A 23249-nucleotide genomic window follows, 5' to 3' on the forward strand; every position below is an offset into this window, starting at 1 on the left:
TGATCATCCAACTCAGAACCCAGCCTTCCCTCCATACCCCCTGACCCCTGTAGCCACAAGGGCCATATCTAACTTCCTTTTAAACATAGCTAATGAACTGGCCTCAACAGTTTGCTGTGGCAGAGAATTCCACAGATTCACCACTCTCTGTGTGAAGAAGTTTTTCCTAACCTCGGTCCTAAAAGGCTTCCCCTCTATCCTCAAACTGTGACCCCTCGTTCTAGACCTCCCCAACATCGGGAACAATCTTCCTGCATCTAGCCTGTCCAATCCCTTTAGGATCTTATACGTTTCAATCAGATCCCCCCTTCATCCAGTGGATCTGGGAACTCATGCTGTTCATAACATGAATGCAAAGCAGAGTTCTTTGTACACCAGGCATTGATAAACTGGCCGTGTCATGCTGAAAAATCCAGTGGTTTCCTGGTTACCATTCCTGAGACTAAATTTAAATTCCAGGGTTATTTAATCATTTGGATTTAAGTTTTCCAGCTGTCATTGTGTAATCTGATCGTATCTTAGATCAAAAGTCCAAAAATTCAGTTGCCAGACTAGTAACTTAATCGTTGCACTACCCTACAGTGTAGTGTTTTCTAACTACTAAGGAAAATTGCAGGGTCAATGTATCCCAGGGAATGACTAGATAAATGAATGAACTTGAGGATAAACATGAAGCCAGGAAAGGAGTAAGAATAAGATGCATAGAGTATTTGTCAGCCAGGAGGATAAACAGAGTAGTGGTGATCTGTATTATGGCCACTACTGCTCAATTTATCCTCCTGGCTCACAGGCAATACTTGAAACAAACATTCATTAATACCCATGGAGAAAAAGTCAAATTTAAACCTCAGCTGGAAGCATATGAGCATCAATGAGTTTGCAGCCAATGACTGACTTCACCAGGCCACCCATCTGCCCTCAAGTATAAATATCGACTGGTAGACCGTCCTTTGAAATTTTGCTACAGGATTTTGAAAGTCTCCCAGGTGGCAACCTGTGATTAACCAATTTGTAAGGTTAGATCTCTACAGAGTAAGTGGCCACCATCACACAACAGCCCTGGTATTTTTCAGGAGTTACCACACCTGATCAGAGGCAAGTTTGCAGTCATAATCACCAAGCACAGAAATCACCCTTCACACACCATGTTCATGCTGATCAAATATGCTAATCTCATTTGGTTCATTGCCTTCCAAGTGTTCAATTCATGTGTGACCATTAGAATGATATGCTACCTCAGTGCTGGAAGCATCCAGACTTTCATTACCTTGGTTACAAAGAATTACATTTACTTTTACTGCAGTACAGCCCTTTGAAGGAAACTGATAAAAAGCAGAGTGAGATTAATTATATTTCCTAATTCTTCCACACTTCAAGCACGCACACTCCGTGGCCACTTTATCAGCTAGTTCCTGTACCACTGAGTGTATGTTCGTGGCCTTCTGCTGCTGTCGCCCATCCACTTCAAGGTTTGACGTGTTGTGCATTCAGAGGTGCTCTCCTGCATACCGCAGTTGTAACGTGTGGTTATTTGAGTTATTGTCACCTTCCTGTCAGCTTGAACCAGTCTGGCCATTCTCCTCTAGCCTCTCTCATTAACAATGCATTCTCACCCACAGAATTGCCGTTCACTGAATGTTTTTTTGTTTTTCACACCATTCTCTGTAAACTCTCAAGATAGTTGTGCATGAAAATCCCAGGAGATCTACAAGAATGTATACTTAGCCCCCTGCTCTACTCGCCTTACACCTGACTGTGTGGCTAAGTACAATCAATTCTCTGCATAACCTCATTTATTCACTATTGTAACAAACACTGTGTACTAGTATTCAGTCTCGTGTCTCCAGTTTGAATAGAAAGTTGAGAGTTGAAGCCCTAAATTAGAGACTCAATCGCAAAATCTGGGTTGATGCTCTACTGAGTACCACTTTGTCAGATCTGGCACCTTCCACATGTGTTAAACTGAGGCTTCCATCTTCCCATGCCAGTAGACATTTGATATCCTGTGTCAAAATTTCAAAGAAAGGTGTTCCAAACAATGTTTATCACAGCAAATAAAAGGGGTTGCATTCTTACTACATGAACTTACACGGCCTATCTTGCTCTATCTTGAACCTTATAATGAATACAATCTTTGCCCAAAAAAAGTAATTCTTTGGTTAAAGTGTAGAACAGTATAACAGGCTTTTTGGCCCATTGTGTTGTACTGACCTTTCAACTTACGCTAAGATCAATCTAACCTTTCCTCCTACAGAGCTCTCCTTGATTTTCTCAGAAACCCCTAACATATCTACCTCTACCATCACCACCAGCAATGTGTTCCATGGACCTATCACTATGTAAGAAAAAAAAACTTAACTCTGACACCTGCCCGTATGATCCTTCAATCACCTTTAAATTATTTCCCCTGTATTAACAATTTCCACCCTGGTAAAAAGTCTCTGGCTACCCACTTGATCTCTGCCTCTTACCACCTTGTCCACCTATAGAGTAGGGGTTCCCAAGACGGTCGGGAATCCCGGCTCTACAGTTAAGTCCTCGGGACAATTAGGTGATGAAGGCCTGTATATAATATCCTACTTTTTTACATCCATTCTTTAATACTTTTAAAATGGCAGTTGATAAACTGTTCTAAGTTCAAATGGTATCCAAGAGAATCAAAGCAAGTGGGAAAATACTTTTATTGGAAAAAAATTGCAACAATCTCAAACCAATGAATTTATTTTGTGGTTAAAGTGCTATGATACACTTAAAAATTGATGGTCAGTAGTTTAGTCACAACAATGTCAAAGGTGGTTGGGAGTGATCAGTTCCTTGTAAATTTTGCAAGATACTGGCAATGTACTGTGCACAGAATTCTCAGCTCTAGGTTTCTTTATACCATTAAGACTCAAAGATAAAACTAGTTTTGTCCTTTGGACGTGGGGCACAGTATTTCCTTGGGAAGGGGCATAATTATATTCCATCATGCAGTGTTGCAGCTAATTTAAACACCTATAAAATACTGACAGCACTGTAAAGTCCAGCATCTGTAATTGTGCAGGAGTTTAGTTAAGTGTGACTTACTAAGTTAAGCAAACAGCAGTATTGTTCTGGAGGAGGATTTCAGCAGGAGGCAGTGTGGTGATGTGCTCAGGATTTAACACTGGGAGGCGATTTGCTTCAGGAATTTAAAATTCGATCTCCTCAGGCTTTGTCACGTTCTTACGGCAGAGTGCAGCCTTGAGGTGACAACCAGATGAAGACACCCATCTCAAACCATGTCACTAGCAGGCCAAGTACAAACCAACCATGCACTGAACTCCAGCCTAGATGCTAAAGACCTTCTGTATTCAGTTCTTACTGGTCAGCCACAGCAGGTGTTCAAAGAGCAGCCTTTAATTCAAGTACGTATCCAGCTTCTTCTGGATGTTCTGGAAGGAATCTACTCCCATGAAATCAGCTTGACCCTGTTCCCAGTTTTTCCGGCGCTCTTCTGAGGAAATCATTGGGGCCGGTGGAGCGGGTGGGCTGACAGAAAGGTGGGAGATAGCTTCACTCAATTTTTCCTCCTGTGGGTTAAAGGAAGATATTAATTGTACAACACCAACATCTTGAAAATTCTTTGGAACAATTGTGACTGCTTTAAATGTCTAACTAACACCCCTTTCCAAATTCGCATTATACAACATTGAGAGGTATCGGTTAACTTATGCTCAGTCTATCTCTGATTGGAAATAAACTTAGTACCAAAAACAATTAAGTTGTAAACGAAAAACACAAAACGATCATCCATGCACACATCAGACCATTAAAATGGACAGCCTTTACTATCCAAGGTAGCAAAAATTTCCCCAGAAACTAATCCATTACACTTAGTTAAGCAAACCAAAGCTGAATGAGTATCATAACAGGGACAGGGACCTTTGAAGATTAGCATACCTTCCTACAGAATGGCAAGCCACAAGTGAAAGCCAGTGAATAGACCAGGCATGACTGCTGAAAGATGGCCAGGCATAATTGTAAAGACAGAGAAAAAGAGTCAATGTGGGAAGTTGCATATCAGTTTACTGCAAACAACAATGGCTCCTCACCTCAACCAGCTTCTGCAGGACTGACACCTCAGATTATAAAACCAACATACAGAGTCTAAGATGAGAGGGATGATGCTTAGGGGTCAATACTCTACAGAGGTCCTGCACAATGGTGAAGTACAATGATCAAAGGGTTGAGGTTTTACGTTAAGTTCTTTTTATGTGGTATGTCAATGGTTTGGATGATGGAACTGATGTTTCTGTGGCTAATTTTGCAAATGGTATGAAGATAGGTGGAGGGGAAAGTAGTGTAGAGGATGCAGGAAGGCTACAATAGGACAGACAGATTCGGAGAATGGACAAAGAAGTGGGAGATGGAATCCAGTGTCAGGAAGTGCATGGTAATACACTTGGTTAGAAGAAATAAAAGGGTAGACTATTTCATAAATGGGGAGAAAATTCAAAAATCTGAGGTGCAAGGGACCTCAGGATTTCCTCAAGGTTAACTTGCAGATCGAGTTGGTGGAGATGAAGGCAAATGCAATGTTAACATTCATTCTCGAGGACTAGAATACAAAACCAATGTAATCCTGAGGCTTTATAAGGTACAGGTGAGACCTCACTTGGAGTGGCCCCCTTATCTAAGAAAATCTGTGCCGACACGGGAGAGGGTTCAAAGGAGGTTCACAAAAATGATTCTGGGATTGAAAGGCTTGTCATTTGTGGAGTGTTTGATGGTACTGGGCCTGTACGTGCTGGAACTTAAAATGATGGGGGATCTCATTCAAACCTATCTAATGTCGAAAGGCCTAGATAGAGTGGATGTGGAGTGGGTATTTCCTAATGTGTGGCAATCTAGAACTAGAAGGCACTACCTTGGAATAGAGGCATGTCAATTTGCAGCGGAGATGAGGAGGAATTTCTTTAGCCAGAGGCTGGTGAATCTGTGGAACGGGTGGCTGTGGAGGCCAGGTCATTGAGTATACAGTATTTAAAGCAGATGTTGATAGGTTCTTGATTAGTCATTGAGTGTACTTAAGGCTGAGGTTAATAGATTCTTGATAAGGTTGACAGGGCACTGGATGTGCCATGATCGAATGACCGATCAGACTTGAATAACCTAAATGTGCTCCAGTGTCTTATGGTCTTAGTTGGATTGGCAGTGAACCAGTCCAAACGACTCCATACAATACCTCCCGCATGGAGAGAGCAGAGTACTGTCACCACTCACTGGGGTCTAGACTGGGTTGTAATGGGGTGCAGGGAGTTGGGTAGGGAAGTTCTGGGACCCAAATGTTCCAGCAGCAGGTTGGAAGGAAGTCATTCTGGCCTCCCCTGTGCCTACAAATAACAGGGATTCACAAATGAAGCCACCCATACCCTCAAATTCTAAGCCAGTGGTCACCTTATTTCAAGCCCTCCAAGGCAGAGTACAAAGTAAATGTCAGGATACTTGGTAGTGTGGAGGAGCAGAGGGATCTCGGGGTACATGTCCACAGTTCCCTGAACGTTGCCTCACAGGTGGATAGGGTAGTTAAGAAAGCTTATGGGGTGTTAGCTTTCATAAGTCAAGGGATAGAGTTTAAGAGTCGCGATGTAATGATGCAGCTCTATAAAACTTTGGTTAGGCCACACTTAGAGTACTGTGTCCAGTTCTGGTCGCCTCACTATAGGAAGGATGTGGAAGCATTGGAAAGGGTACAGAGGAGATTTACCAGGATGCTGCCTGGTTTAGAGGGTATGCATTATGTTCAGAGATTAAGGAAGCTAGGGCTTTACTCTTTGGAGAGAAGGAGGATGAGAGGAGACATGATAGAGGTGTACAAGATAATAAGAGGAATATATAGAATGGATAGCCAGTGTCTCTTCCCCAGGGCACCACTGCTCAATACAAGAGGACATGGCTTTAAGGTAAGGGGTGGAAAGATCAAGGGAGATACTAGAGGAAGGTTTTTTACTCAGAGAGTGGTTGGTGTGTGGAATGCACTGCCTGAGTCAGTGGTGGAGGCAAATACACTAATGAAGTTTAAGAGACTACTAGACAGGTATACGGAGGAATTTAAGGTGGGGGGGTTATATAGTAGGCAGGGTTTGAGGGTCGGCACAACATTGTGGGCCGAAGGGCCTGTACTGTGCTGTGCTCTATGTTCTATGAAATAGAGGATATAGTAAGGGATCTTTACCCATGGCACAAGTCTATCAGCGGGCACAAGTTTAAAGGAGAAGAGCAAGAGGCTTTGAGGAGATCTGAAGAAGAAGCTTTTCACCCAAAGGGTAGCTGCAACTTGGAACAGATTGCCAGGAGGCAGCTAACACGCAAGAAGCATCCGGATAAGCACTTAACTCACCAAGGCACAGTAAAATGCAGAGTATGGCCGGGACATGGGATCAGTGTAGATTGGAATTCGGTGCAGAAGGGCCCATTTCTTCACTGTGTGTCTTTAGGACTCTGGGAAGGCATTGGCGATGATGAGAAGCTGGTAGGTGGAGAGTGATGGATCGTGAGGGTCAGTCTATAGGTCACCTCAGCAGATTGCTATATTAAGCAAGTTGCTGGGACAAGCAGGTTCAAGTGAGCCATGAGTACAGTGTTTCATTTTGTATCACTGTTCATTCACATCTTACAACACATACCGGAGATCAAGAACCAGGCAGAAAATGGATGTGTGGTTTATGTTTGACATTTAACAAAGTGAGAACTAGGTCCTAAGCCATCAATTGTACAATTCAGAAGCTAATAATTAGTAAAGCTGACTGCTAACTGATCCCTCGCTGTGTAACTACTGCTCACTTTTTGGTATGGATTCATTCAGCTAGGATAACAGCTTTTTAAATGTACACTCAGTTAATTTATTGGAGAGCTACATAAAAGAAAATCACAACAGTTCAGGCAGTGTTTATGGAGAGGAATAAAGAGCTGATGTTTTGGGCCAAGACTCTTCATCAGTCCCGATGAAGGGTCTTGGCCTGAGAAGTTGAGTCTTTATTCCTCTCCATAGATGCTGCCTGACCTGCTGAGTTCCTCCAGCATTTTGTGCATGTCACTGGATTTCCAGCACTTGCGGAATCTCTTGAGTTTAAAAGAACATCTACCACGCAAGTTGTTAAATAGGGTTAAATTAGGGGTTCCCAACCTTTTTTATGCCATGGTCCCCTACCATTAACTGAGGGGTCCGTGGAGCCCAGGTTGGGAACCCCTGGATTAAGTCATTTTAACCACTTGTCCACATGTTAGTTGATCTCCAGATTGTTAAAACGTCCCACTAGTATGCCAGCATGCTTAATTCCACATTTATATTTGCAGCCTACCTCTTGATTGTCAGGACTGATGTTCTTCGAGATGCTGTACTGTGTAAGCATAGGTTGAATAGATGTTGTCAAGATGTCCCACCACATTCTGATGAATTCAGTGTGGACAACTGATGAACCGACGTGAACATCACCCGTCACACATTTAGTCTTTGAGTTGTAGGAGTAGTTCCAGGGTTTGATGTTACCAAGGAAATGGACCACCTTGGCATCAGCACCGTATCTGCACATTTAATGCAAAACATTAATGCTAATTTCTAGTCAATAATTTTAAAAAGTCAGACTATGAAATTCAACCATTTCTTCAGGGATAAAATCTTAATTTGATCTGCACTGCAAATTGCTCAATTTTGCTGGCTCTTTAGAAACTGCTGAATCAGAGGCATTTCATTCATATGGGGTTTATGCCAACTTTAAACATAGCTCAGAAACACTACAAATATCTATTAAAAACACTGCCTGTCTTTGATAATGGGTATGTCTTCATACTGGCCAAACTCTGGATACCTTTTAACGGTGGATTTTTGGAGCTGTAATCCTCCAGCCACAACGTTTGCGGAAGATGCATCTTAGATGGAACATTAATGACTTTTAACTCAGAATTCCAACCGATAATTTGAATCCTTCAGGGATGTTCCTAAATTACTTTAATGGTAAATACTGCAACTGGTACAGTACCTTACCAGGAACTTGCAGAAAACGTCACAGGTTCTGGGTTCAATCTCCATCCTAGTAGCTTGAACACAAGACTAAGGCCAGTTCCAGCGAGGAGGTGCATTGTCAGAATCACAGTCAAACAACACATTAAAAAGGCCCTTCGGCCCAATTCAACCATACTGAGCATGGTGCTCAACAAGCTGGTGCCAAGTGCCAGGTGAGCAAGATGATAAACCAAGACCCTGCTTGTTCTCTCCAACAGACTTAAATTGGAGGAGGTAGAAGACTTTGTTAGGATACAGAGAAGTGGCAGATGGTGATCAACCCAAAAAGGTGTGAAGTGATTCATTTTGGAAGGACAAGTTTGAAAGCAGAATAAGAGGGTTAATGGTAGGATTCTTAATGTGGAGAAACAGAGGGTCCATGTTCAAAGACCTCTCAAAGTTGATAGGGTTGTTAAGGATGAGTATGGTGTGTTGGCCTTCATTAGTCAGGGAATTGAGTTCAAGGGCTGCAAGGTCATGAAGCATCTCCATAAAACACTGGTTAGACAACACTTGGAGTACTATGTTCAGTTCTGGTCCCCTTCTTATAGGAAGGATGTGGAAGCTTTGGGGAGGGCACAGAGATTTACCAGCATATTGGATGGATTAGAGAATATGTCTCAAGAGGATAGGTTGAGCAAGCTAGGGCCTTTCTCTTTGGAGCGAAGGAGGATGAGGGGAGGTGACTTTATAGAGATGTACAAGAGGCACAGATTGAGTGGACGGTCAGAGACATTTCCCCAGTGTGGAAATGAATAGCATAAGGAGGCAACATGTTAAGATGACTGGAGGAAACTGTAGGGGGATGACAAATTTGTTTTTTAATATAAACACAGAGTGGTGGATGTATGGAACACGCTGCCTAGAGAGACACATGGATGACAGAAAAATGGACGGCTATATTGGATGGAAGGATTAGATTGACCTTAGATTTAAAGGATCATCACAACATTGTGGGCTAAAGAGCCTGTACTGTGCTGTAATGTTCTGTGTTCAACGATTCCATGGTACAATTCTGAAGAAGGCCTCAGGAATTCTCCTCCAGATTCCTGGTCAAAACTTATCCTTCAACCAAGTCAGGGATTTTATAGTTCTGGATTTCCAGATGGTAGTCCATGATAATGATTAGGACATGTGGTATAGGAAGATAAATTGGATAAAAAGTAGAAAGCAAAGGAAAAGTATAAAGTGTCATGTTATTTAGTAGGAAGTGGTGTTTCAGTAAGGTTATTGATGGGACAATGAATAATATTCATGCTACATTAATAATTTCAGCTTAGTAACAAATAACGTTGCTACAAACTTCACAGATGATACCCAACTAGAGGTAACTAGAGCTCTAACTAGATGCACCAGCATGTTATGTTTGTCTGAACAACAAACACAATTATAACCAACACAGTATATAACTGGTTGTACAGAGATTGGGAAAGGCACTAAATTAACAGAACACTAACAAACAAAGAATTTCATCCAATCTCTAAATGGAACTAGATAAAAAACCATTAGGTCGTTCTGCAGCGTGAGTCAGCAATAGCGTGCTTCTAGGAAAGGATGAATGAAAGTCAGGGACTTTTTGAAGAAGGTTCAAAGATTCAAAGTAGATTTATTATCAAAGTACATATGCAGTATACAGCCCTGAGATCTGTCTTCCCTCAGACAGCCACAAAACAAAGAAACACCATGAAACATATTCAAACGAAAACATCAAACACCCAACGTGCAAAAAAAAACAAATTGCACAAGTGGCAACGAGTGAATAACACACAGAATATTAAACATCAAACTGCAGAGTCTCTGAAACAGTCCACGAATGTTCAGTGTTGTTCAGTTTAATTTAGCGTTGTGTTGATTGTTCACAGAGCCAGTCCACCCCAATCAAAACTGATCAAAGTAACAATTAAAAAAAAGAGTAACCAGAGACATATATAACACGAACCACAAAGTCCTCAAAATATGAGTCCAATCCACAAACCAGGCTAATCAAATTTTGCCCAAGACCCAAGCCTCCTGCACCTTGCTCCAGCAACAATGAGTGAGAGGGAGAAAGAGACCAGTCAAATACAGGCAGATGGCGCTGAACACTGCTCGCCTTCTCCTCTCATCCTCAATCTTGATCAATGCTTTAATCAATGAGATTGGTGAGACTGGCGAGTAATGGATCCAATCATGGGTTCACGCTGCACCATTACGTTGTATACTCCATCCTCAACTTTGCTCTCAACCACGCCAGATTCCCTCAGAAACTGCAAAAGCGCCAGATCGCTCAGTTGGACCAAAAACAAAATCAAAATGAAAATTACTGGCTCCAATCGCACATTGATTAGTAGCAGAAGTATATTTAAAAGAAGCCGAAGAAGTAGTTTCGTGAAACTACTTTTTCTATTAGTTAAAGTTAATTCAATAAATGGAATGCGGACCTCATCAATAGGGCACGACAGAATTCAATTATTTGAATTAACTTCAATTAATAAAATTGACATTTATTTTTAAGAGTTTATTCTGAATCAAATTTTCAGGATTTCATCAAATTTGGGATGTCAAGATCATACAGTTAATCAAAATAAGTCTCAGGATTTCACTGCATTTGGGGTATGAACGACATGGTTACAACATGGAACATAAGAAAGCATCGTAGATGTACTTACTGTTTGAAAGCAGGAAGGTAGGAATATATTGCGACACTGCTCAAGTTGTAAATGAAGGGAAGGTGTTTATTGATATCAGCTGTGGCCCAGCTGCTGAAGAAACTGTTCAGTAAACCCTGGTCCCCACCTAAAGTGAAAGAAAGCAAACTTCAAAATGGCAAACCATTTTATCTACCTATTCCTTGTAATGAATTAAATGTTCCAACGTGCTTCATAGACCAAAACCTGGGTTCAATTGTTTATGCCATAAGGGAGATGGTGAATTGGTCACAGAATTGTACAGAACAGAAATGGGCCCTTCAGTTCACTTCTACCACTCCCAGCATTTTGGCCATCTGCGATTTTCAGGATTTCATCAAATTTGGAGTGTCAGGATCAGACAGTTAATCAAAGCATGTCTCAGGATTTCACTACATTTGGGGGATGAAGCACAGACAATTAGAACATTAAGCATAGACCAGAGCAGCACAATTGAAAATATTAAATAGACTCATGGAGTGAAACAGCATGGAAACAGGAAATTTGGCCCAATTTGCCCACGTCTGCCTCAGTTACTCCCATTTACTATATGTACCTTGTGCTGGAAGTGACTGTTGGTACTATGTTTTGCATTTTGGCCCTGGAACAGGAGATCCCAACTTTTTTTTTAATGCCATGGACCCCTACTATTAACTGAGGAGTCCGTGGTGCCCAGGTTGGGAACCCCTGCCCTGGAGTAATGCTGTTTCGCTTGGCTGCTTTCGTGGGCATTCACGTATGGTTGAATGATAATTAAACTTGAACAACTTGAACTTGATTTTGATACATAACCCTCTAAAGCAGGAGTTCCCAACCTGGAGTCTACTGACCCTTTGTTTAATGGTATTGGTCCGCGGCATGAAAAGGTTGGGAATCCCTGCTCTAAAGCTTTCCTATTTAAGATGGAAACCGATAAATATCTAGATATAAGAAGCACCAAGTGTTGTGGAAAGGAAGCAGATGATTAAAGATGATCTTTGCAACAGAAAAAGCTTGGAGACGAGAGAAACAGAATTTCAGGGAAAGCTTTGAGTCTAGCCATGGCTGCCAAGGGTTGACTGATTAAAATTGGGAGTTAGTGATCAGGATCAGAATTGGAGGAGCATGCAACTGTGGACTGAGGGAGGAATACAAGTTTAGAGGAAGCTACTAAGATGAGGGGCACTGAGACCAGAAAGTATTGAAAACATAGGGGAATTACACTGAGTGTTGTTGCAGCAAGTCATCGGGGTCCCCACCACCCAGGTCATGCTCTCTTCTCACTGCTGCCATCAGGAAGAAGGTACAGGAGCCTCAGGACTCACATCACCAGATTCAGGAACGGTTATTACCCCTCAGCCAAAGGGCATAACTTCACTTGTCCCGACACTGAAATGTTCTCCAATCTATGGACTCATCATCAGGGACTTATTTTATGTTCTTGATATTTATTTATTATTATTCTTGCTTTCTTTTTGTATTTATACAGCTTGTTGTCTTTTGCACGCTGGCTGAATGCACAAACTGGTGCGGTCTTTCATGATTCTATTATGGTTATTATTCTATTATCGATTTATTGAGTATACTCACAAGAAACTGAATCTCGGTATTGTATAAGGTGACATAAACGTACTATGATAATGAAAACTTATTTTGAAGTTTGAACTTAATACTTCTGAAATTTAGGTGTGGCAATCATTAGTGCCTCACTGCTGACCTGCAGGTAGCTGGAAGTACTGACTGTCACATGCAAGGTGGTGATGTCTACCTCCTCGCAGTCAAGCTACCAAAATCACTACTGGTTCTTTAGCATACAGGGGTCCATTTAAGCGTCTGATAAAAGTTGGATAGAAGCTGTCCTTGAGTCTGGTTGCTTGAGCTCACAGTCTTTTGTATCTTCCGCCTTATAGGGGCAGGGTGGAAGAGAGAAGGACCAGGTCCTTACATTAGCTGCTTTCTGAGTTAGTCTGATATATAGGTGGAGTCAACAGGAGAAGGGCAAGACAGAATTGGTTTGCATGATGGACTGGGCTGCGTACGCAACTCTCCGCAATTTGTTTTGGCTGTGGGCGCGAATCTAGCAGAATATCACTTCTTGAAGCAATTAACCAAGATGACACCCCTTTGGGACATTTTCACAGCAGTCTTTATTTTAGCTTATGTTGGTTCAGGTGGTAACAGGTGTTATGTGAATAATGATGGCATTAGCTACATGTGAAACTCCAAGAATGGGTTTAGACGGTACACTCATATGGATTGTTTTTATCTATTCCAGATGCCACAAGATCAATTGTAGACAATAACTTTCAATTTAAGTTGGCCAAAGCTGATGTACAGGATCAACATCATTCTGGAAAAATCAAAGCAAAACTTCAATTTTAACACACTACAACTGCAAGAGAATTCATTGATTTAATTCTGCCCGCGGATATCCTGATCCTCTGCATTAATATTTCAACAGACAATATCAAGTTCCACATCCGTTCACAAACATTTTATGGGCCAGTGTGCAGGTCAAATTTCCGCTCACCTGCTTAGAACAAAAGCCAAGTCAATCTCACTCAGCGTTAGGTATTCTATCAGAGCGACAACACCTAAATTTCAGAAGTATTGCAACAAGGAGAAAAAAAGACATCCTATGTTCAGAGAAAGAGGTCAGAATTGGCTAACATTTGCAACATACAAATCTAATTAGCAACTTGCATTCACAGCATGGTTAGCATTTTTGATTCTTCTTCTCAGGTAGTTTTTCAAGCTCAAACCACAAGGTATGGGTACAGTGGCCTCTGAATGGATAATGAGGCTAATGCGGGAACCACATATAGGGTAGGTGGTAGCTGCTGGGCTGGATGGGTAACTGCAACCTGATCCACACCTTCTTCCCCTTACGCAGGTCCGTGTGTTCCCAGTACAAGAGCTCAAGGTCAATAGCAGATAATTAGCACTAAGCCACATGGTGATGGTAGGACCAACAGCTTGGTCAAGGAAGAACGTTTCAGGGAGATTCTTGAAGTCCTGCTGTTGACAATGCAATTAAAGTCAGGGAGAAGGAAGAGACTGGAACTACACATTGTAGTGACCTCGGACAGCAAGCCTACAGAGGAGTCTAAAACCTGGGATGAGGATTTCAAAACTGAGTCACTGGTCTACTGGAACCAACATAGGTCAGCCAGCACAGGGGAGCCTGCAGAGTGGTAAACACTGCCCAGCTCATCACTTCCTTCCATCCAGTCCACCTTGATGGGGTATGGCCTCAAGAAGGCCAATAATATCGTCAAAGATGCTTGCCAACCGGAAGCTTAAAAGATTAAAAGCTAGAAGATCACCAGAAGAACAGTTTTTTTCCACATTGCTGTCAGATTTCTGAACCAATTACCTTCCCAGTGGTGCAACAACATTCATAGACCCTTTAACTTAGCAACTTTTGGTTCTTCTGTTATTGTTACTTCATTGTCAAAATCATTATGTGCTGTGTTGTATGACCTAGGTGAATATGGTCCTCATGACAAAGATTGTTCTTTGACAAATTTTTCTGCAGAAGTGGTTTACCACTGCCTTCTTCTGGGCGGTGTCTTTACAAGACAGGTGACCCCAGCCATTATCAATACTCTTCAGGGATTTCTGCCTTGCGACAGTGGTTGCATAACCAAGTCTTGTGATATGCACCAGCCGGTCAGACAACCATCCATCATCTGCTCCCATGACTTCACCTGACCTTGATCAAGGTGCTACATCTCGCCCAAGGGTAACCTTCAGGCGGGTGGCGGGATGGAGCGCCTTACACCTCCTTCAGTAGAGGCGTCTCTCCACCCCGCCACCTAAATTGTCAGTTCAGCATTTCCCTTTTGTATTACCTCAAACTGCACTGGAATCCTTGCTCCATTCTGCTGTATTGTACTTCCATTCCAGAGTACAACCCTACACAGCGGAGGACATCAGCAAAAGGCAATGCCTCAAGATGTCATCCCTCATTAAGAACCCCCATCACCTAGGATACCCCTCATCTCATTACTACCATCAGGGAGGAGGTACAGGAACCTGAAAACCCACATTCAATGTCTAGGAACAGCTTCTTCCCCTCTGCCATCAGATTGCTGAATGAGCCATGAACACTGCCTTACTATTCCTCTTTTCCATTACTTATTTTGTTAACTATTATACTAATTTTTGTCTTGCAATGTACTGCTGTCGCAGAACAACACATTTCATGACAAGTGTCAGTGATAATAAATGTGAATCCCATTCTACTCACCATAATATTTGCATCATTCTGTTGTCTTAAACTCGCTATTGCATCCCTTACTAGCTCTTCTTTCAGTTAGTCCTGACGAAGGGTCTCGGCCCGAAACGTCGACGTACCTCTTCCTATAGATGCTGCCTGGCCTGCTGTGTTCACCAGCAACTTTTATGTGGGTTGCTCGAAATTCCAGCAGCTGCAGATTTCCTCGTGTATTGCATAAATTGTTCTATTTGTATTTATAATCAGGTACACTGTCTACTCTGTGAGCTTCAGTCAAACAAGGAATTCCTTTGTACCCTGGTGTATATGACAAGAGACTTACATGAACCGGAGGGGGTTGCCAGAACCTTTCTTGGTTCTTGCACTTCCTCAAGATACAGACGGAGGCTATTCAACCCTTTGAGTTGCTTAGAGTTCTCCCATCAGCTCCTTTTCCCCTTTTAGCACTCAACAGTGTCCTCTCTCTCACATCCACATTAACATCACGTGAAAGAGTGGTGGAAGTAGATGAGAGCTATTTAGACATGAACATGCAGGGAGTAGAGGGATTCAGAACATGTGCAGGCAGGTGAGATTAGTTTCATTTGGCATCATGGTCAGCACAGACATTATGGGCTGAAGGGCCTGTTCGAGTGCTGTATTGTCCACACTCAGTGGCCACTTTATTAGGTACAGGAGTGGAACTCATTTGTCTTCTATTGCTGTAGCCCATCCACTTCAAGGTTCGATGTGTTGTGCATTTGGAGATGCTCTTCTGCACTCCACTGTTGTAACACGTAGTTATTTGAGTTACTGTCACCTTCAGCCATTCTGTCCATTCCTCCTCTGACCTCTCATTAACAAGCCATTTCTACCTACAGAACTGCCACTATCTGGACTTTTTTTTAAATTTTTCGCACCATTCTCTGTGAACTCTCAAGACTATTGTGCGTGAAAATCCCTGGAGATTCTCAAACCTCCCTGAATGGCACCGACAATCATTCCACATTCAAAGTCACAAATCACATTTCTTCCCCATTCTGATGTTTGGTCTGAACAACAACTAAATCTCTTGATTGTGTCTGTAAGCTTTTATGCATTGAGTTGCTGTCACAATTGGCTGATTAGATATTTGCATTAACAAGGTGTATAAGTGTGCTTAATAAAGTGGCCACTGACTGTATGTGTTTAAAGACCTGCTTTTGCCTTCTGGTAATAGTATTGCATAGAATTTATACAAGAAATCTCAGTGTTTGATGGAACAGATTTGAGCAAAATTGATCAAACCACCAAAACCGTTCAGCAGTTTTCCAGTTACTTCCCAATATTCAGTAAAGCAGACCGGTGAGCCAAGTTTTGACTGCCACGCAACTAACGACACAAGTAGAATTATGAAAGCATTGCCCACAATGTTCTAACCTTAGCACCCACACTCCTGATTAACATGTTTTATGCTAAAGTAGGGAAGTTTTGAACTTTGACAGTTAATGAGGATGGAATTGTGATGTTTACGGTCTGGGTATGTGTTGATTTTGTCCAAACCAGGTACCCAGTTGGTGCCTGATGACTTACCTGGCATTCCACTTATGTTTCGATACAGTGCTGATGGTTTGGATTACTGTGTGTAGTTCCAGTCACCTGTCTCTAGGAAAGACATCAACAAGATTGAAAGAGTGTAGAGAAAATTTACGAAGATGTTGCTGGGACTTAAGGACCCGAGTTATAGGGAAAGGTTGAGTAGATTAGGACCGCATTCCCTGGAACGTAGAAGACTGAGGGGAGATTTGAATTAAGTATACAAAATTATGGGAGTGATAGATAAGGTAAATGCAAGTAGGCTTTTTCCACTGGTTGGGTGGAACTTGAACCAGAAGTCATTGGTTAAGGGAGAAAGATTAAATCATTACAGGGGAAGCTGAGGAGAGGCTTCTTCACTCAGAAGGTGGTGTGAGATGGAACGAGCTGCCAGTGGAGGTGGTGGATACAGGTTCAAATGCAACACTTAAGTGAAATTTGGATAAGCACATGGATGACAGTGGTATGGAGGGCTACCGGAACTGAAGAAACCTATCAGCAGTGGAAATCTGTAGATCTAAAAGCGGAAGTCAAAAGGAGAGTGATAGTCATTCTTGCTCAATCACAATTTTTTAATGATATATGTGACTCATTCTCACTTTCTGAAATCGGTTTTCATTTGTACCACTGTAATCGCCCATTTAGTGGGTGTAAACAAGAACACATCTCTGCTTACTGGTTCTCAAGACCTCATACCAAGACAATCAAAATAATCAAAGGCAGAGCTTCCCTATGGTAGAAAGAGAGATACCTTTGTGTTTTTACAGGAACTCTCAGACTCCAGGATATTATTTAACAACGATGAATGTCTTCTGGTTCAGTACTGCAGGAAATTCAGCAATTTCCACACAGCAAGAGCCCATGAACAGCAATGTGCCAATTACCTGATAATCTCATTTTCTTCTCTTCAGCTCACAGGCTGCTCAGGTATTTAATAAAATCCTGGCCAATCTGACTGTACCTTCAATTCCAAATTTCCCATTCCGATTTCACCCCCTTGTTTACCAAACATCCATCTGCCTCCATGTTGAAATATTCAGAATCTCTCTTTGTACCAACTGATGAGGGAACAGTTCCAAGCACCAACGCTCAGGCGTAAAATTCTGTCTCATCAATCTGCACGTGCTGCACTCTCTGGGGCTTAATTTTGAACACAAAGGCTTCCAACACAGAGACAAGAGTACAATCACTGTCCAAACTCTGAAACCCAGCCGCTGGGAAACCAGGTAATTTTGATGGGATCTCAAAGCAGTTTAAAAAAAAACATGACAAACATGAGATGGAGAAGTATATCAGTAGATTGGTGATAACATCTCCTCTTCAGTGATAATCAACACAGGTGCATGTCAAGGATGTGTGCTTTGCCCACTGCTCTACACTCATGACCATGTGGTTAACAACAGTGCAAACGGTATCTATACATTTACTGTTGACCATCATGATCATTACTGCTGTGTGGTGTGACGTGGGCATGATTGTTCTCGTCAAATTCTTCTACACAAATGGTTTACCATTGCCTTCTTCTGGATTGTGTTTTTACAAGACAGATGACCCCAGCCATTATCAATATTCTTCAGACACTGTCTGCCTGGTGTCAGTGGTAGCGTAACCATATGCACCAGCTGCTCATATGACCATCCACTAGCTGCTCCCATGGCTTCAAGCAACCCTGATCTGCGGGGGTGAGGGTGGTGGGGCTAAGCAGGTGCTACACCTTGCCCAAGGTTGACCTGCAGGCTAGCGGAGGGAAGGAGCGCCCTACACCTCCTATGGTAGAGACTTATCTCTACCCTGCCACCCTATCACCAAAATGAGGAGGTATACGTGAGGGAGATAGATCAGCTGGTCGAGTAGTGTCACAACAACAACCTTGTACTCATTGTCAGCAAGATCAAGGAATTGGTTGTGGGCTTCAGGAAGAAGCCAGGAGAGCACACATCAGTCTGCACTGAGGAGTCAACAATGGAAAGGGGGAGCAGTTTCATGTTTCTGGGTGTCAACATCTCAGAATATCTACCCTGGGCTAAACATATCGATGCAATCCTACAGAAGGCATGCCAGGGGCTATACTTCATTAGGAGTCTGAGAAGATTTGGTATGTCACCAAAGACTCAAGCAAATTTCTAGTTGCACTGTCAGCAATCTGACTGGTTGTAACACTGCCTGATCTGGACGCTCCACTGCACAAGTTCAAAAGAGGCTGAAGAGGGTTGTAGACTTAGCCAGCTCCATCATGGGCACTAGCCTCCTCACCATCAAGGCAGTGGCATCCATCATTAAGGATCCTCACAATCTGGAACAATATCTTTTCTCATACTGTAGTGGGGAGGAAGTACTTTCCTGAAGACCCACACACAAATGTTTTAGGTACAGTTTCTTCCACTCCCATATCAGATTTTTGAATGGTCCATGAATTCAGAAACACCGCATCATTCCTTTTTATAGAGTCATAGAAAAGTACAGCACGATACAGGCCCTTCAGCCCATATAGTCAATGCCAAACTATTTAAAATGCCTACTCCCATCGACCTGCACTGGTTAGGTAAGAGCTTCCCTCAAGGAAACTATGCTGACTACAGCCTATTTTATCATGTGCCTCCAAATACCCTGAGACCTCATCCTTAATAATCGACTCATACATCTTCCCAACCACTGAGGTCAGACTAACTGGTCAATGATTTCCTTTCTTTTGCCTCTCTCCCTTCTTGAAGAGTGGAGTGACATTTGCAATTTTCTAGACTTCCGGAACCACTCCAGAATTTTTAACGATCATTACTAATGCCTCCACATTTCTTCAGCTACCTCGTTCAGAACTCTGGGGTGTACACCATCTGGTCCTGGTGACTTTCTCAGACCTTCTTATTTCCCAAGAACTTTCTCTCTAACTTCACATACTTCATGAACCCTGATGCCTGGAACTTCTACCATTTTGCTTGTGTCTTCCACAGTGAAGACTGATGCAAAGTACTTATTTTTTTCCCCCGCCATTTCCTTAGCCACCATTACTACCTCTCCAGCATCTTTTTCCAGCGGTCCAATATCCACACTCGTCTCTCTTTTACACTTTAAGTATCTGAAGAATTTTTTTGTATCCTCTTTAATATTATTGGCTTTTGTGTTCCATCTTTACCTTCTTAATAACATTTTTAGTTGCCTTCTGTTGGTATTTAAAAACTTCCCAATCCTTTAACTTCCCACCAATTTTTGCTCTATTATATGCCCTCCCTTTGGCTTTTATGTTGGCTTTGACTTCCTCTGTCAGCCATGGTTGTGTCATCTTGCCCTTAGAATACTTATTCCTCGTTGGGATGTTTACATCATAAGACCATAAGACAAAGGAGCAGAAGTTCTCTCTCCATTTAAATAATAGTCTGCCCATTTATTTCTTCTACCAAGGTGCATAACCAAACCACACACTTTCCAACATTGTATTTCATTTGCCACTTCTTTGCCCATTCTCCCAACCTATCCAAGTCTCTCTGCAGACTCCGTTTCCTCAGCACTACTGGCCCCTCCACCTATCTTTGTATCATCAGCAAACTTAGCCACAAAGCCATCTATTCCATAATCCAAATCGTTGATGTACAATGTAAAAAGAAGTGGCCCCAACACAGGCCCCTGTGGAAACCCACTGGTAACTGGCAGCCAACAAAATAGGATCCCTTTATTCCCACTCTCTGTTTCCTGCCAATCAGCCAACGCTCTATCCACGTATGTAACTTTCCCGTAATTCCATGGGCCCTTATCTTGTTAAGTAGCCTCATGTGTGGCACCTTGTCAAAGGCCTTCTGAAAATCCAAATATACAACATCCACTGCATCTCCCTTGTCTAGCCTACTGGTAATTTCCTCAAAAAATTGCAATAGGTTTGTCAGGCAGGATTTCCCTTGAAGGAAACCATGCTGAGTCTTGCCTATCTTGTCATATGCCTCCAGGTTCTCCGTAACCTCAGCCTTGACAATCGACTCCAATAACTTCCCAACCACCGATGTCAAGCTAACAGGTCTATAATTTCCTTTTTGCTTCCTTGTCCCCTTCTTAAATAGCGGAGTGACATTTGTAATCTTCCAGTCCTCCAGAACCATGCCAGCGTGGTGGCTCGCCCACGCAGCAAGCGAACCGGCTCCAGCAGTCGCCGACGAGCCCGCAGCCAGCGGCAACCGAGAGGACTTCCACTCCGCAAAGGGCGGGGGTTGCTGGGAGCGGGTAACCAAGCGCGCGCCAATTCAAACAGTAAACGGTTCAACCCGACCCTGCTCGAGTCAGTGTGTTGTTTTCACTCGTAGCATATCAGCGCGACTACACCAGCATCTATCAACTTTGGAAAGATCGTCGCTAATGCCTCCGAAATCTCCATAGCTACTTCCTTCAGAACACCAGGGTGCATTCCATCTGGTCCGGGAGATTTATCTACCCTTAGACTATTCAGCTTCCTGAGTACTTTCCTGCCAGTGTCCCTTTCCAGTCAACTTTGGCCAGTTACTCTCTCATGCCACTGTAATTTCCTTTACTCCACTGAAATACCGACACATCGGATTTCGGCTTCTCTTTCTCAAATTTCACAGTGAACTCAATCATGTTATGATCACTGTCTCCTATGCCTTCCAAATTGCTTCCAGAAATTGCAACCATTGCTGCCCTGCTGTCATCCCTGCCTGTGTTCTTTTCCAATCAATTCTGGCCAAATCCTCTTTCATACCTCTGTCATTTTCTTTACTCCACTGTAAAACTGATACATCTGACTTTAGCTTCTCCTTCTCAAACTTCACAGTGAATTTGATCATATTATTGGTCAGACCCCACTTGGAGTACTGTGCTCAGTTCTGGTCACCTCACTACAGGAAGGATGTGGAAACCATAGAAAGGGTGCAGAGCAGATGTACAAGGATGTTGTCAGGATTAGGCAGCATGCTTTATGAGAATAGGTTGAGTTTTTAAAATCAAAAAAAAAATTTTTTTAGCGTGTTGCACCAGTCAGTCAGCCATTCTTGTCTGTCGCGTGGTGTCAGGATTGGTCTCTTTTTGGATTGACCGGGTCACGATATGAACGTTCCTGATTCGACCCTTTTTTTTTATGAGGCCGAGCGGCTAGCTCGACATTCAACCCAGCACGGATGGAAAGTGTGCTCAGGGGGGTGGCCCAACTTGGATTCGAACCCGGGAACCTTCGCTCCGGAGTCCAGTGCTAATGCCATTGCGCCACCAGCCCGCATAGGTTGAGTGAACTCGGCCTTTTCTCCTCGAAGCGATGGAGGATGAGAGGTGACCTGATAGAGGTGTATAAGATGATGAGAGGTATTGATCATGCGGATAGTCAGAGGCTTTTCCCAGGTCTGAAATGGCTAACACAAGAGGGCACAGGTTTAAGGTGCTTGAAAGTAGGTACAGAGAAGATGTTTGGGGTAAGATTTTTTTTTAATAATTTTTTTTAAACACAGAGAGTGGTGAGTGCGTGGAATAGTCTGTTGGCGACGGTGGTGGAGGCGAAAACAAAAGGGTCTTTTAAGAGACATAGGATAGGTACATGGAGCTTAGAAAAATAGAGGGCTATGGGTAACCCTAGGTAATTTCTAAAGTAAGTACATGTTTGGTACAGCATTGTGGACCGAAGGGCCTGTACAGTGCTGTAGGTTTTCTCTGCTTCTATTATGATCACCTTTCCCTAAGGGTTCTTTCATCTTAAGCTCTTTCATCAATTCCAATTTATTGCACAACCCTCAGTCCAGAATAGCTGATCTCCTCATGGACTCCACCCCAAGCTGTTCTGAAAAAGCCATTTCGTAGGATTTCTAGAAATTCTCCTCTTGGAATTTGGCACCAACCTGATTTTCCCAATTTATCTGCATATTGAAATCCACCATGACTATTGTAACACTGCCCTTTTGGCAAACATTTTCTATCTCCCGTTGAAACCTGTGGACCACATCCTTACTACTGTTAAGTCACATCTCATCCTCCTTCGCTCCAAAGAGCAAAGCCCTAGTCTGCTCAAACTTTACTGATGAGACATGCTCTCTAATCCAGGCAGCATCCTAGTAAATCTCCTCTGCACCCTCTCTAAAGCTTCCAAATTCTTGCTCTAATGAGGCAACCAGAACTGAACACAGTATTCCAAACATCGTTTAAACAGAGTTTTACTGAGCTGCAACATGTTCCTGAATTCAATCCCCTGACTAACGAAGGCCAACACAGCACACACCTTCTTAACAACCTTCATACATCAAAGTTGCTGGTGAACGCAGCAGGCCAGGCAGCATCTCTAGGAAGAGGTACAGTCGACGTTTCAGGCCGAGACCCTTCGTCAGGACGAAGGGTCTCGGCCTGAAACGTCGACTGTACCTCTTCCTAGAGATGCTGCCTGGCCTGCTGCGTTCACCAGCAACTTTGATGTATGTTGCTTGAATTTCCAGCATCTGCAGAATTCCTGTTGTTTTTTTTTTCTTAACAACCTTATCACCTTGCGCGGCAGCTTTCAGTAACCTATGGACATGAGCCCCAAGATCCCTGTGTTCCTCAACACTGTTAAAAATCTTGCCTTTAACTCTGTATTCTCCCTTCAAATTTAACTTTCCAAAGTGAATCACTTCACTTTTCTGGGTTGAACTCACAGATGATTTGAAACTGGAAAAGAATGATGGAAACCAAAACAATGGCTAAAAGTAGGTAAGTACCCCAGGCAAGTAGTAATGAGTACTCGAGGAAATAGGATTAGTACAATGGATCAAATAATGCCTATGAGTTTTCAGCTGCAAAGAGAAACACTGTAGCAACTGTGGCACTAGTGATT

The 23249-nt window shown here is 42.7% G+C and overlaps 1 protein-coding gene across 3 annotated transcripts in view; it reads right to left on the reverse strand.

Moving 5' to 3' along the window:
- Positions 1-2647: 2647 nt before the first annotated feature.
- The window catches only part of gyg1a (glycogenin 1a), a 100415-nt gene continuing 79813 nt past the window's right edge, over positions 2648-23249 (reverse strand). Inside the window, exons 5-8 of one of the 3 annotated variants that reach the window (XM_063044819.1) lie at positions 10672-10798; positions 7323-7545; positions 3922-3975; positions 2648-3551 (exon numbers count right to left, since the gene is read on the reverse strand). In XM_063044819.1, the coding sequence (XP_062900889.1) occupies positions 3378-3551; positions 3922-3975; positions 7323-7545; positions 10672-10798 (578 nt within the window). In that variant the 3' untranslated portion in view covers positions 2648-3377. Of the gene's footprint in view, positions 3552-3921; positions 3979-7322; positions 7546-10671; positions 10799-23249 lie in introns of all 3 variants that reach the window. The other 2 variants (XM_063044818.1, XM_063044820.1) reach the window with 2 other exon arrangements.

Source organism: Mobula hypostoma, chromosome 4, assembly GCF_963921235.1.
Source record: "Mobula hypostoma chromosome 4, sMobHyp1.1, whole genome shotgun sequence".
Taxonomy (NCBI): Eukaryota; Metazoa; Chordata; class Chondrichthyes; order Myliobatiformes; family Myliobatidae; genus Mobula; species Mobula hypostoma.